The 15,000-nt window shown below is 40.4% G+C and overlaps 1 protein-coding gene across 2 annotated transcripts in view; it reads right to left on the bottom strand.

Moving 5' to 3' along the window:
- Positions 1-15,000, bottom strand: part of LOC133665096 (WD repeat-containing protein 48) — a 73,762-nt gene that overhangs the window by 16,041 nt on the left and 42,721 nt on the right. For both annotated transcript variants that reach the window (XM_062070297.1, XM_062070296.1), the window contains exons 2-7: positions 9,343-9,483; positions 6,520-6,598; positions 6,192-6,404; positions 6,032-6,120; positions 473-574; positions 174-398 (exon numbers count right to left, since the gene is read on the bottom strand). In XM_062070297.1, coding sequence (XP_061926281.1) covers positions 174-398; positions 473-574; positions 6,032-6,120; positions 6,192-6,404; positions 6,520-6,577 — 687 coding nt within the window. In that variant the 5' untranslated portion in view covers positions 6,578-6,598; positions 9,343-9,483. The remainder of the gene's footprint in view (positions 1-173; positions 399-472; positions 575-6,031; positions 6,121-6,191; positions 6,405-6,519; positions 6,599-9,342; positions 9,484-15,000) is intronic.

Genomic DNA, 15,000 nt, shown 5'->3' with positions numbered 1-15,000 from the left:
ATCAAATGGGTATATATTGTATCTGCTGATGTAGTTGTAAGACAAGAAAGGGAAAAAAAACGTCAAAATGACAAATATCGGCGCCAATATTCAGCCGATCTCTAGTACATGCGTCTAAATCTGACTTCAATTATGTTTTATACATTTCCTGTTAAAGTGTACTGGCTTCTTACTTTCAACACTGGAGCCTTCTCCTCACAGATGAGAACTCGGATGTCCGGGTTGCGCAGGTCTGTGCAGTAAATCTTTTTGTCTCGTCCCCCAGAGTAGACGTGTGTGAACGCCTCGTTGACCTGCAGGGCCCAGACACCTTCGTCGTGCACGCGGTACGTGGCGATGCACCTCTGCTGCCCGAGGGACCACAGGCGGATGGTTCCATCCGAACTGCCTGACAGGCACTGGAGGGGCACATTGATGGTAACTTAAAAAAAAAATTCTGCTGACAAACATGGGCGTCGTTCTGGACACTTACTTGAGTTCCGTCGCGATTCAAAAGCAGTGACTTGACGTTGTCCGTGTGGCCTTTTAGCTTCATCAGTTTTGCACATGTTCGTGGATCCCAAACTCTGAGCACCTGAACAAAGCAGTTAAAGAAGTGTTTATTTGGCTTCACTCAGCAGATTAATATCTAAAATGTTTCCCCTCACAAAACCAATTGTATTCAACTCTATTGTGCCAGCGGGCTACATACTCAATAAAGTAGTTTATATCCATATAAAGTACTTCTACAAAACCCAAAACCAGTGAAGTTGGCACGTTGTGTAAATGGTAAATAAAAAGAGAATACAATGATTTGCAAATCCTTTTCAACTTATATTCAATTGAATAGACTGCAAAGACAAGATACTTAACGTTCGAACTGGTAAACTTAATTTTTTTTGCAAATATTAGCTCATTTGGAATTTGATGCCTGCAACATGTTTCAAAAAAGCTGGCACAAGTGGCAAATAAGACTGAGAAAGTTGAGGAATGCTCATCAAACACTTGTTTGGAACATCCCACGGGTGGACAGGCAAATTGGGAACAGGTGGGTGCCATGATTGGGTATAAAAGCAGCTTCCATGAAATGCTCAGTCATTCACAAACAAAAACGGGGCGAGGGTCACCACTTTGTCAACAAATGCGCGAGCAAATTTTCAAACAATTTAAGAACAACATTTCTCAACGAGCTATTGCAAGGAATTTAGGGATTTCACCATCTACGCTCCGTAATATCATCAAAACGTTCAGAGAATCTGGAGAAATCACTGCACGTAAGCGATGATATCACGGACCTTCGATTCCTCGGGCGGTACTGCATCAAAAAGGGACATCTGTGTGTAAAGGATATCACCACAATGGCTCAGGAACACTTCAGAAAACCACTGTCAGTAACTACAGTTCGTCGCTACATCTGTAAGTGCAAGTTAAAACTCTACTATGTAAAGCAAAAGCCATTTATCAACAACACCCAGCTCCTCTAAGAAGGACTGATGCAAAGTGGAACAGTGTTCTTTGGTCTGACGAGTCCACATTTCAAATTGTTTTTGGAAACTGTGGACGTCGTGTCCTTCGGACAAAGAGGAAAAGAACCATCGTTATAGGCGCAAAGTTGAAACGCCAGCATCTGTGATGGTATGGGGGTGTATTAGTGCCCAAGACATGGGTAATTTACACATCTGTGAAGGCACCATTATTGCTGAGAGGTACATACAGGTTTTGAAAGCAACATATGTTGCCATCCAAGCAACGTCATTTTCATGGACGCCCCTGCTTATTTCAGCAAGACAATGCCAAGCCACATTATGCATGTGTTACAACAGCGTGACTTCATAGTAAAAGAGTGCGGGTACTAGACTGGCCTGCCTGTAGTCCAGACCTGTCTCCCATTGAAAATGTGTGGCGCATTATGAAGCAAATACCACAAGGGAGACCCCCGGACTGTTGAACAACTTAAGCTGTACATCAAGCAAGAATGGGAAAGAACTCCACCCGAAAAGCTTCAAAAATGTGTCTCCTCAGTTCCAGCAAGAATGGGAAAGAACTCCACCCGAAAAGCTTCAAAAATGTGTCTCCTCAGTTCCAGCAAGAATGGGAAAGAACTCCACCCGAAAAGCTTCAAAAATGTGTCTCCTCAGTTCCAGCAAGAATGGGAAAGAACTCCACCCGAAAAGCTTCAAAAATGTGTCTCCTCAGTTCCAGCAAGAATGGGAAAGAACTCCGACCGAAAAGCTTCAAAAATGTGTCTCCTCAGTTCCAGCAAGAATGGGAAAGAACTCCACCCGAAAAGCTTCAAAAATGTGTCTCCTCAGTTCCAGCAAGAATGGGAAAGAATTCCACCCGAAAAGCTTCAAAAATGTGTCTCCTCAGTTCCCAAACGTTTACTGAGTGTTGTTAAAAGGAAAGGCCATGTAACACAGTGGTAAAAATGCCCCTGTGACAACTTTTATGCAATGTGTTGCTGCCCTTAAATTCTAAGTTAATGATTGTTTGCACAAAAAAAAATGTTTCTCAGTTGGAATATTAAGTATCTTGTCTTTGCAGTCTATTCAATTTAATACAAGTTTTAAAGGATTTGCAAATCATTGTTTTCTGCTTTTATTTACCATTTACTGGTTCACTGGTTTTGTAGAATATGTCATGCATTCCAGTACAAATTTAGTCGCTCCACCTAAGCCAGGGGTGTCCAAAGTGCGGCCCGGGGGACATTTGCGGCCCGCAGCTAATTGTTTACCGGCCCGCCACACATTCTGGAAATACTATTGTAAAAATAAAAAAGAACATTAAAAAAAGTGGAATGAGGTGAAATCTAACGAGAAAAAGTTGCAATGTTGACACAAAAGCTGCCATGCAGGCTGTTTTTTTTTTCTTTTGTCTTTCTTCATTTTTCTTTTTTTGCCATTGCTCCAAAAAAAATAATGACAAAAAAATCCATGTTCTAATGAATTATATTTCAGGGCTCCAATTACTTCAAATATTTCACTTAAAAAATGTTTTATGTGGTAAATATTGCATATATTGTGTAGTAGCCATATAAAAACATCAAAGTTTTCTTTGACAAAAGCGCATAAAACAAACAAAATAATAGTTCTAGCATAAAATCGACAGATATATCTGAAGTTGATCTCGTAACTTAAGTGTTGAAAGTAAAAGAAAAACCTAATAAAAATGTATCACTTTATGAGTGATAAATAAATAAATGTGAGGGACTTTTTGGATCCCAAATATATTTAGTGTTTTTTTATTTATCTTTTCACTGTGATTACTCAAAAATATGAAAGAATAAAAATCAATGTTTCCTGCATTATTGATCTTTTAGGGCTTTAATTACTAAATACTGCATATTTCAGTTTTACTATAAAAAAACTAAGTTGTGTTTGACAGAAAAGCCATTAAACATTTTTTAAAATTTGTATTACTTTATATCAACTTGAAGTTGATATAGAGATTTACTGCAAGCGTTAAATAATTAAAAAAATAATAATAATCTGACTTATTTTTAACATTTTAATGACTGAGACCCTTTATGGTCCCCCGGGAGCCCTAAAGGTAAAATAAATAAAAAATGCATATATTTTGTTATGGTTTGAAAATGAAAAATATCAAAATGGCCCCCACATGCTTTAATTTTTCCGTGTGCGGCCCTCAGTGGAAAAAGTTTGGACACCCCTGACCATTGGTCATATTCAAAGTCCTCATGTGTCCAGGGACATATTTCCTGAGTTTATAAGCAGAATATACATTTTTTTTAAAAACGAAAGATGTTGTGATGCCAAAAAATGATAGATACACTCCTGTACTTGGTATCATTACAGTGGATGTTAGGTGTAGTTTGTTTACATTTTGACGCCAATGAGCTACGGTGTGTAGTGACGCATGTTTAGCTATTCCTCGTCCTGCAGTGATAATGATACTTGTAAGAAACTTACTTTATTTGTCGCCATGGAGGCGAGGATTATTGATTAGTAAATATGTCCCTGGAAGCATGAGGACTTTGAATATGACCAATGTATGATCCTGTAACGACTTGGTATCGGATTGATACCCAAATTTGTGGTATCATCCAAAACTAATGTCAAGTATCCAAACAACGGAAGAATAAGTGATTATTGCATTTTAACAGAAGTGTAAATAGAACGTGTTAAAAGAGAAAGTGAGCAAAAATTAACAGTAAATGAAAAAGTAGATTAATAATTAATTTTCTACCACTTGTCCTTAATAATTTTGACAAAATAATAGAAGGGAAAATGACACAAGATTAATAATTAATTTTCTACCATTTGTCCTTAATAATTTTGACAAAATAATAGAAGGGAAAATGACACAAGATTTATAATTAATTTTCTACCATTTGTCCCTAATAATTTTGACAAAATAATAGAAGGGAAAATGACACAAGATGAATAATTAATTTTCTACCATTTGTCCTTAATAATTTTGACAAAATAATAGAAGGGAAAATGACACAAGATTAATAATTAATTTTCTACCAATTGTCCTTAATAATTTTGACAAAATAATAGACGGGAAAATGACACAAGATTAATAATTCATTTTCTACCATTTGTCCTTAATAATTTTGACAAAATAATAGAAGGGAAAATGAAACAAGATTAACAATTCATTTTCTACCACTTGTCCTTAATAATTTTGACAAAATAATAGAAGGGAAAATGACACAAGATTAATAATTCATTTTCTACCATTTGTCCTTAATAATTTTGACAAAATAATAGAAGGGAAAATGACACAAGATTAATAATTCATTTTCTACCATTTGTCCTTAATAATTTTGACAAAATAATAGAAGGGAAAATGACAAGATTAATAATTAATTTTCTACCAATTGTCCTTAATAATTTTGACAAAATAATAGAAGGGAAAATGACACAAGATTAATAATTAATTTTCTACCATTTGTCCTTAATAATTTTGACAAAATAATAGAAAAGAAAATGACACAAGATTAATAATTCATTTTCTACCACTTGTCCTTAATAATTTTGACAAAATAATAGAAGGGAAAATGACACAAGATTAATAATTAATTTTCTACCATTTGTCCTTAATAATTTTGACAAAATAATAGAAAAGAAAATGACACAAGATTAATAATTCATTTTCTACCACTTGTCCTTAATAATTTTGACAAAATAATAGAAGGGAAAATGACACAAGATTAGTAATTAATTTTCTACCATTTGTCCTTAATAATTTTGACAAAATAATAGAAGGGAAAATGACACAAGATTAATAATTAATTTTCTACCATTTGTCCTTAATAATTTTGACAAAATAATAGAAGGGAAAATGACACAAGATTTATAATTAATTTTCTACCATTTGTCCTTAATAATTTTGACAAAATAATAGAAAATAAAATGACACAAGATTAATAATTAATTTTCTACCACTTGTCCTTAATAATTTTGACAAAATAATAGAAGGGAAAATGACACAAGATTAATAATTCATTTTCTACCATTTGTCCTTAATAATTTTGACAAAATAATAGAAAAGAAAATGACACAAGATTAATAATTCATTTTCTACCACTTGTCCTTAATAATTTTGACAAAATAATAGAAGGGAAAATGACACAAGATTAATAATTAATTTTCTACCATTTGTCCTTAATAATTTTGACAAAATAATAGAAGGGAAAATGACACAAGATTAATAATTCATTTTCTACCACTTGTCCTTAATAATTTTGACTAAATAATAGAAGGGAAAATTACACAATATGTTACTGCATACGTCAGCAGACTACATTTGGAGCCTTTGTTTGTTTACTTACTACTAGAAGACAAGTTGTCTAGTATGTTCACTATTTCATTTAAGGACAAACTTGCAATAATAAACATATGTTTAATGTACTCTAAGATTTTTTGTTAAAATAAAGCCAATACTGTCATTTTTTGTGGTCCCCTTTATTTAGAAAAGTGCCAAAATAATTTTGGTATCGGGACAACACTAGATCAGATGGTAAATACAACCTGTCCCTCTATGCCACTTTTGCGGTCAATATGTCCACATTGCGATGCCTCACCTTTTCTGTGGATCCGGACACAATAACCGTGCCCATCTGGTTCATAGCCAGACTGTAGATGGAATCCTTGTTGCCACTGAGTGATGAAGCTGTTGCAAACGGAACGCATTCAGTCGTGCAACATGTTGAAGTGAAATTCAACTGTGAAGGCGTGACCTACTGGTGACGGTGTTGTTGGAAGCGGTGAGCGCCGTAAGCGTGTTCACGTCCCAGAGGAATATCTGCCGGTCAAGCCCGGCTGATGCGACCAGCTCCTTGTCCTTAGCGTAGGCTAAAGCTTTCACGTAGTCCTTGTGTGTTCGTAACGTTGACATGCAAAACCCTTTGTGTGCATTCCAGACTTTAACTGTCGTATCCGAGGAAGCAGATATTACTGGGCGGGGGGAAAAAAACACACAAGATAATTAGAATAATCCATCAGGCAGGGATAAGTGTAAATTCAGCAGTATTGAAGGGTAAATAATGAACCTGACAACGTTAAAACCTACATGTTTTTCCATTGCAGCAAAGAACTATGTCATTGACCCAGTCTGTATGGTGCTCCATTGAGGCAATATATGGGTCTTGCTGCAAACATATAGGCAGGGGACACATTAAGACACAAAAGGATGTGCAGTCGTGGTCAAAAGTTGACATACACTTGTAAAGAATGGCAGTCTTGAGTTTCCAATCATTTCTACAACTCTTATTTTTTTGTGATTATGGCCACAACACCCAGCAATATGTTTGGAGGAGGAAAAAAAGGTGAGGCCTTTAATCCCAGGAACACCATTCCTACCGTCAAGCATGGCAGTATTATGCTCTAGGCCTGTTTTGCAGCCAATGGAACAGGTGCTGGCAGCACGGTGAAACAGGGGTTAGTGCATGTGCCTCACAATACGAAGGTCCTGAGTAGTCCTGAGTTCAATTCCGGGCTCGGGATCTTTCTGTGTGGAGTTTGCATGTTCTCCACGTGACTGCGTGGGTTCCCTCCGGGTACTCCGGCTTCCTCCCACCGCCAAAAACATGCACCTGGGGATAGGTTGATTGGCAACACTAAATTGGCGCTAGTGTGTGTATGTTGTCTGTCTATCTGTGTTGGCCCTGCGATGAGGTGGCCACTTGTCCAGGGTGTACCCCGCCTTCCGCCCGAATGCAGCGGAGATAGGCTCCAGCACCCCCCGCGATCCCAAAAGGGACAAGAGGTAGAAAATGGATGGATGGATGGAACTGGTGCTTTACAGAGAGTAAATGGGACAATGAAAAAGGAGGATTACCTCCAAATTCTTCAGGACAAGCTAAAATCATCAGCCCGGAGGTTGGGTCTCGGGCGCAGTTGGGTGTTCCAACAGGACAATGAGCCCAAACACACGTCAAAAGTGGTAAAGGAATGGTTAAATCAGGCGAGAATGAAGGTTTTAGAATGGCCTTCCCAAAGTCCTGATGTTTAATAGAATAGAATAGAAAGTAGTTTATTTAGGGGCGGCATGGCGTAGTGGGTAGAGTGCCCGTGTCAGAAACCTGAGGGTTGCAGGTTCGCTCCCCGCCTCTTACCATGCCGTTGTGTCCTTGGGCAGAACACTTCACCCTTGCCCCCGGTGCCGCTCACACCGGTGAATGAATGTTGAATGAATGATAGGTGGTGGTCGGAGGGGCTGTAGGCGCAAATTGGCAGCCACGCTTCCGTCATTCTACCCCAGGGCAGCTGTGGCTACGAAAGTAGCTTACCACCACCAGGTGTGAATGAATGATGGGTTTTTAACATGTAAAGCGACTTTGGGTACTTAGAAAAGCGCTATATAAATCCCAGGTATTATTATTATTTATTGATCCCTGGGGGAAATTCAGCACTACGTGTGGACAATGCTGAAGAAACAAGTCCATGTCAGAAAACCAACAAATTTAGCTGAACCGCACCAATTTTGTCAAGAGGAGTGGTCAAAAATTCAACACAGAAGCTTGTGGATGGCTACCAAAAGCGCCTTATTGCAGTGAAACTTGCCAAGGGACATGTAGCCGAATATCATCTCCGGGTTGGGGAGGAGACCCTGCCCCAAGTGGAGGAGTTCAAGTACCTGGGAGTCTTGTTCACGAGTGAGGGAAGAGTGCGGCGTCTTCAGTAATGCGGACGCTGTATCGATCCGTTGTGGTGAAGAAGGAGCTGAGCCGGAAGGCAAAGCTCTCAATTTACCGGTCGATCTACGTTCCCATCCTCACCTATGGTCATGAGCTTTGGGTTATGACCGAAAGGACAAGATCACGGGTACAAGCGGCCGAAATGAGTTTCCTCGTGTCTGGTGGCGGGGCTCTCCCTTAGAGATAGGGTGAGAAGCTCTGCCATCCGGGGGGAGCTCAAAGTAAAGCCGCTGCTCCTCCACATCGAGAGGAGCCAGATGAGGTGGTTCGGGCATCTGGATCCAAGTCTATTATGTTGGATCCACTATGGGCTGGACTTTCGCTGATATGTTGAATCCACTATGGACTGGACTTTCACAATATTATGTCAGACCCACTTGACATCCATTGCTTTCGGTCTCCCCTAGAGGGGGGGTTGGGGGGGGGTTACCCACATATGCGGCCCTCTCCAAGATTTCTCATAGTCATTCACATCGACGTCCCACTGGGGTGAGTTTTTCCTTGCCCTTATGTGGGCTCTGTACTGAGGATGTAGTTGTGGCTTGTGCAGCCCTTTGAGACACATGTGATTTAGGGCTATATAAATAAACATTGATTGATTGATTGGTCAGGATGCCACCTGAACGCCTCCCTAGGGCACGTCCGACCGGTAGGAGGCCACGGGGAAGACCCAGGACACGTTAGGAAGACTATGTCTCCTGGCTGGCCTGGGAATGCCTCGGGATTCCCCCGGGAAGAGCTGGACGAAGTGCCTGGGGAGAGGAAAGTCTGGGCTTCCCTGCTTAGGCTGCTGCCCCCGCGACCCGACCTCGGATAAGCGGAAGAAGATGGATGGATGGATGGAGTGGTCAAAAATTCAAGCAGAAGCTTGTGGATGGCTACCAAAAGCGCCTTATTGCAGTGAAACTTGCCAAGGGACATGTAAGCAAATATTAACATTTTGACCCAGCACATTTGCTCACATTTTCAGTAGACCCATAATAAATTCATAAAAGAACCAAACTTCATGAATGTTTTTTTCTGACCAACAAGTATGTGCTCTAATCACTCTATCACAAAAAAACAAGAGTTGTAGAAATGATTGGAAACTCAAGACAGCCATGATATTATGTTCTTTACAAGTGTATGTAAACTTTTGACCACGACTATATGTCGAGTTCAGCATTCACAAGATTAGGATTGTAAAGATTCCCTACTTTATGTTGGTAGACACTCCATATCCGGATGATCGAGTCCCTTCCGGCGGTGAAGAGCCGGTTCAATGCGGGGTCCAATTGGAGAGCGTTCACCCCATTTCGGTTGTACTTCTCCACCTCATCTCTAATGACGTAAGACACCTGAAAGAGCAAGAAGATGAAGGCAAGCGGTTAGCTTGAAGGCCTCGGATTTTCCTACAACATTGCAGCTTTTGATTAGCTGTTATTATTTACAGTGCTCTTTATGTTGCCCACCTACACGTAGCAGGGGGAAATCACGGTTATTACGACATAGCATTGATTGACTGATTGAAGCTTTTATTAGTAGATTGCACAGTACAGTACATATTCCGTACAATTGACCACTAAATGGTAACACCCCAATAGGTTTTTCAACTTGTTTAAGTCGGGGTCCACTTAAATTGATTCATGATACAGATATATACTATCATCATAACACAGTCATCCCACAAGATAATCATCAGAGTATATACATTGAATTATTTACATTATTTACAATCCGGGGTGTGGGATGTGGAGGGGGGGTTAGGTTTGGTTGATATCAACACTTCAGTCATCAACAATTGCATCATCAGAGAAATGGACATTGAAACAGTATAGGACTGACTTGGTAGGATATGTACAGCAAGTAGTGGACATAGAGAGAGAGATCAGAAAGCATAAGTATCTACATTTGATTATTTACAATCCGGGGAGGTGGGATGTGGTGGGGGGAGGGTGTTAGTTAAGGGTTGAAGTTGCCTGGGGGTGTTCTTTTAGTGCGGTTTTGAAGGAGGATAGAGATGCCCTTTCTTTCACACCTGTTGGGAGTGCATTCCATATTGATGTGGCATAGAAGGAGAATGAGTTAAGACCTTTGTTAGACCAGAATCTGGGTTTAACGTGGTTAGAAAACGTTGATTTTTTTTTTTTAATGTGGCGATCTATAGCTAGAGCTAGGCCGATAAAACAATATCAATATATATGGCACAATAAGGTCAAGGGCCAAGCTGTTAAATACATTCAAGTTAGCTCACCCGTCGTAGTGGATAATTGACAACACTTGTGTTTGCACTTTGTCTGTATCATTACTACTATCATTATTATTGACTCCTCTTTGCCTCATTCTTTTTATTTTCCTATTTTAAAGGCCTACTGAAATGAATTTTTTTTATTTAAACGGGGATAGCAGATCCATTCTATGTGTCATACTTGATCATTTCGTGATATTGCCATATTTTTGCTGAAAGGATTTAGTAGAGAACATCGACGATAAAGTTCGCAACTTTTGGTCGCTGATAAAAAAAGCCTTGCCTGTACCGGAAGTAGCGTGACGTCGCAGGTTGAAAGGCTCTTCACATTTCCCCATTGTTTACACCAGCAGCGAGAGCGATTCGGACAGAGAAAGCGACGATTACCCCATTAATTTGAGCCAGGATGAAAGATTCGTGGATGAGGAACGTGAGAGTGAAGGATTAGAGTGCAGTGCAGGACGTATCTTTTTTCGCGCTGACCGTAACTTAGGTACAAGCTGGCTCATTGGATTCCACACTCTCTCCTTTTTCTATTGTGGATCACAGATTTGTATTTTAAACCACCTCGGATACTATATCCTCTTGAAAATGAGAGTCGAGAACGCGAAATGGACATTCACAGTGACTTTTATCTCCACGACAATACATCGACGTAGCACTTTAGCTACGGAGCTAACGTGATAGCACCGTGCTTAAATGCAGATAGAAACAAAAGAAATAAGCCCCTGACTGGAAGGATAGACAGAACATCAACAACACTACCAAACTCTGGACCTGTAACCACACGGTTAATGCTGTACCGCCTGGCGAAGCCTAGCAATGCTGTTGCTAACGACACCATTGAAGCTAACTTAGCTACGGGACCTCGACAGAGTTATGCTAAAAACATTAGCTCTCCACCTACTGCTATCCAACTCAAAGTCCTCCTGGTTGTGTTGCTGCAGCCAGCCGCTAATACACAGATCCCACCTACAGCTTTCTTATTTGCAGTCTCCATTGTTAATTGAACAAATTGCAAAAGATTCACCAACACAGATGTCCAGAATACTGTGGAATTTTGCGATGAAAACAGAGCTGTTTGTATTGTGATACAATGGTGTCCGAATACTTCCGCTTCAACCCTTGACATCACGCACATACGTCATCATACATAGACGTTTTCAGCCGGAAGTTTCCCGGGAAATTTAAAATTGCACTTTATAAGTTAACCCGGCCGTATTGGCATGTGTTGCAATGTTAAGATTTCATCATTGATATATAAACTATCAGACTGCGTGGTCGGCAGTAGTGGCTTTCAGTAGGCCTTTAATGATGTTAGATCTGTGTTGTTGTTGTTGGGGACAAGTGTTGTAAAATAGTTTTGTTTACAAGCACTATCAATCAATCAATCGCTTACTTATATAGCCCTAAATCACGAGTGTCTCAAAGGGCTGCACAAGCCACAACGACATCCTCGGCTCAGATCCCACTATGATGCATATGTTGGATAACTGTTTCAGATATCTGTTTTTGTATCTGTCCCTATTTCAAATAAACCTTTACATATACACATTTTGACACAGAACTCCCAAGACTTGCAACGGGCGAGGAGAAGGCCGGCCCAAAGTGCCAGCCACTCGGCCACGTGGGGTGATTTTATAATTTTCTATGCATTAAGTGTTTTCCATGGATGTGTTGACATTTCCTTTTCTTTTTTTGCCTTGATGGCTGAGGGGACTATACTCAGAGGAAGGTTACATTTTAAATTGAATAATATACACTACCGTTCAAAAGTTTGGGGTCACATTGAAATGTCCTTATTTTTGAAGGAAAAGCACTGTACTTTTCAATGAAGATAACTTTAAACTAGTCTTAACTTTGAAGAAATACACTCTATACATTGCTAATGTGGTAAATGACTATTCTAGCTGCAAATGTCTGGTTTTTGGTGCAATATCTACATAGGTGTATAGAAGCCCATTTCCAGCAACTATCACTCCAGTGTTCTAATGGTACAATGTGTTTGCTCATTGGCTCAGAAGGCTAATTGATGATTAGAAAACCCTTGTGCAATCATGTTCACACATCTGAAAACAGTTTAGCTCGTTACAGAAGCTACAAAACTGACCTTCCTTTGAGCAGATTGAGTTTCTGGAGCATCACATTTGTGGAGTCAATTAAACGCTCAAAATGGCCAGAAAAAGAGAACTTTCATCTGAAACTCGACAGTCTATTCTTGTTCTTAGAAATGAAGGCTATTCCACAAAATTGTTTGGGTGACCCCAAACTTTTGAACGGTAGTGTATGTATTAAGTGTTTTCCATGGATGTGTTGACATTTCCTTTTCTTTTTTTGCCTTGATGGCTGAGGGGACTATAATCAGAGGAAGGTTACATTTTAAATTGAATAATATATGTTTCCTCCTGGTCCATATTTTCCATAGGTCATACAAAATATCAGTGACTAAAGATATCGGCCAGAATAGAAACTTAGTTATCTGCCTTATCGCCGAACTATCTGTAACACACTTAATATAACCCAATGTTGGCGTTAACGCACTTTTTGTGTCCTTTTACGCATTACAATCAGAAAGGACGCGCATTTCCGGAAGTCCACGCGTCCCTGGGACGCAGATTTTTTTTTTTTTTTTAACCCGACCCTGCCTTCTCCGGGTCAAAACTCCGGTCTGCTTGTTTTTTTATCGATTATCGCTGCTGCGTTGTTTTTTCCTACTAGTCCGAGTGTGGCACGGACCGAGGTCACCGGTGTGAGAGGCGAGTGTGCTGACCACTGAGCTAAAGGCACAGGTAATCTCCTGGGTCGCCAGCACAAAGGCAACCCCCCACCCCACCCCCCCCCCCAGTACTTTGGTATACTTTTTATTGGCATTGCACAAAAACAACAAGATTTAATTTTTTTTTACCACAAACTCGTTCAAGATTAGACCAACAAAGATTCTACAGGAACACAAAAGGGAAAAGTGATGGGTCGCCAGGCGGGGAAAAAATAGGTAAACGCCGGGGGAGAATGGGTAGGGGCACGGACTTGACAGCCCATAAGCGCAAATACTAGGGGTGTAACGGTACGTGTATTTGTATTGAACCGTTTCGTACGGGGCTTTCGGTTCGGAGGTGTACCGAACGAGTACACATGCTAGCAGCGACCGGGCTAGGACAAACATGTAAAAGCCAGAGCTGGAAGACCCTCCTGCCTCGTTAAGATCTCCTGTTTGGGAACACTTTGGCTGCGCGGTACCACAACGGAGGATGGAGGTTTGCCGACATTGTTCAGCAGCTGCTTCTGACAACATGTCAAACATGTGTTGCACCTTTCCTGCTTCCGGCTCCCAGACCGTAGTCGAGGAGCGCAGGGGAAACACTCCTCCAGGGCCGATGTATTCTCGGGGGCAACACCCTTCACTCTACCCGGCAGTGAGTCTCCACAGCTCCGGACTCCAGGGTAAATGACGAGTCCGGCGATTAGTTGCAAATCGTGGCTTTATTGAGGTCTTGCACACAGCCAATCCAACAAAACACTAGCCACTCCCCGCACTCATGCTATCGCTCCCTCACCTCGCTCGCCCACACACTCACCTCACATGCCACTCACCTCACATGCTGTCACACACACACACACACACACATACGCTACTCTCATAACACATGCTAACCCATTTGAAGCGTCACCACCGCATTCAAGCAGCCTCTCCTCGGCGAGTCAGGCAGGGCTAAAGCAATAACAAATGTTTTTATAGCAGCAGATATAAGTCCACATTGCATTAAAAACTAGATTTTGACACACTTCTATGGTGGAAGAACAATGAGCCCATATATCCTCCTTACTGCCAAGTTAGCCAGGCTTGGGGGGGGGGATAGAAAAGTTAATCTGAGGCTGAGTTGGCTTGAAACTGTTTAATGTTGCACTTTTTATATGTAGAAGATAAGTTTTGTCATTTTATTTAATCTGAGCAACAACTTGAGGCAGTTTAATGTTGATTAACGTGGACCCCGACTTAAACAAGTTGAAAAACTTATTGGGGTGTTACCATTTAGTGGTCAATTGTACGGAATACGTACTGTACTGTGCAATCTACTAATAAAAGTCTCAATCAATCAAAAAAAGCACTTTATATGTAGAAAGGTTTTGTTAAGAAACCATTCTGAGCCTTATCTTATTTAGTTTTTATTTTATATATGTTGACCACATTAACCCTGGCAATGGACCCTGTGTGTATATGTATGTTATGCCATTGTTTACAAATTTGGTAAATAAATAACCAAAAAATTTATATTTTGTTGTTTTCTTACTGTACCGAAAATGAACCGAACCGTGACCTCTAAACCGAGGTACATACCGAAACGAAATTCTTGTGTACCGTTACACCCCTAGCAAATACACATTTTGACACAGAAATCCCAAGACTTGCAACGGGCGAGGAGGAAGCAGGCACCCGGCCCAAAGTGCCATTGATTTTTTAATTTTCTATACATTATCCATCCATTTTCTACCGCTTGTCCCTTTGTTTTCCATGGATGTGTTGACATTTCCTTTTACTTTTTTTTTGCCTTGATGACTGAGGGGACTATAATCAGAGGAAGGTTACATTTTAAATGAAATAATATGGTCCATATTTTCCATAGGTCAT

The sequence above is a fragment of the Entelurus aequoreus genome, linkage group LG14 (genome assembly GCF_033978785.1).
Source record: "Entelurus aequoreus isolate RoL-2023_Sb linkage group LG14, RoL_Eaeq_v1.1, whole genome shotgun sequence".
Lineage (NCBI taxonomy): Eukaryota > Metazoa > Chordata > Actinopteri > Syngnathiformes > Syngnathidae > Entelurus > Entelurus aequoreus.
This window is presented reverse-complemented; position numbering and strand designations above follow the sequence as displayed.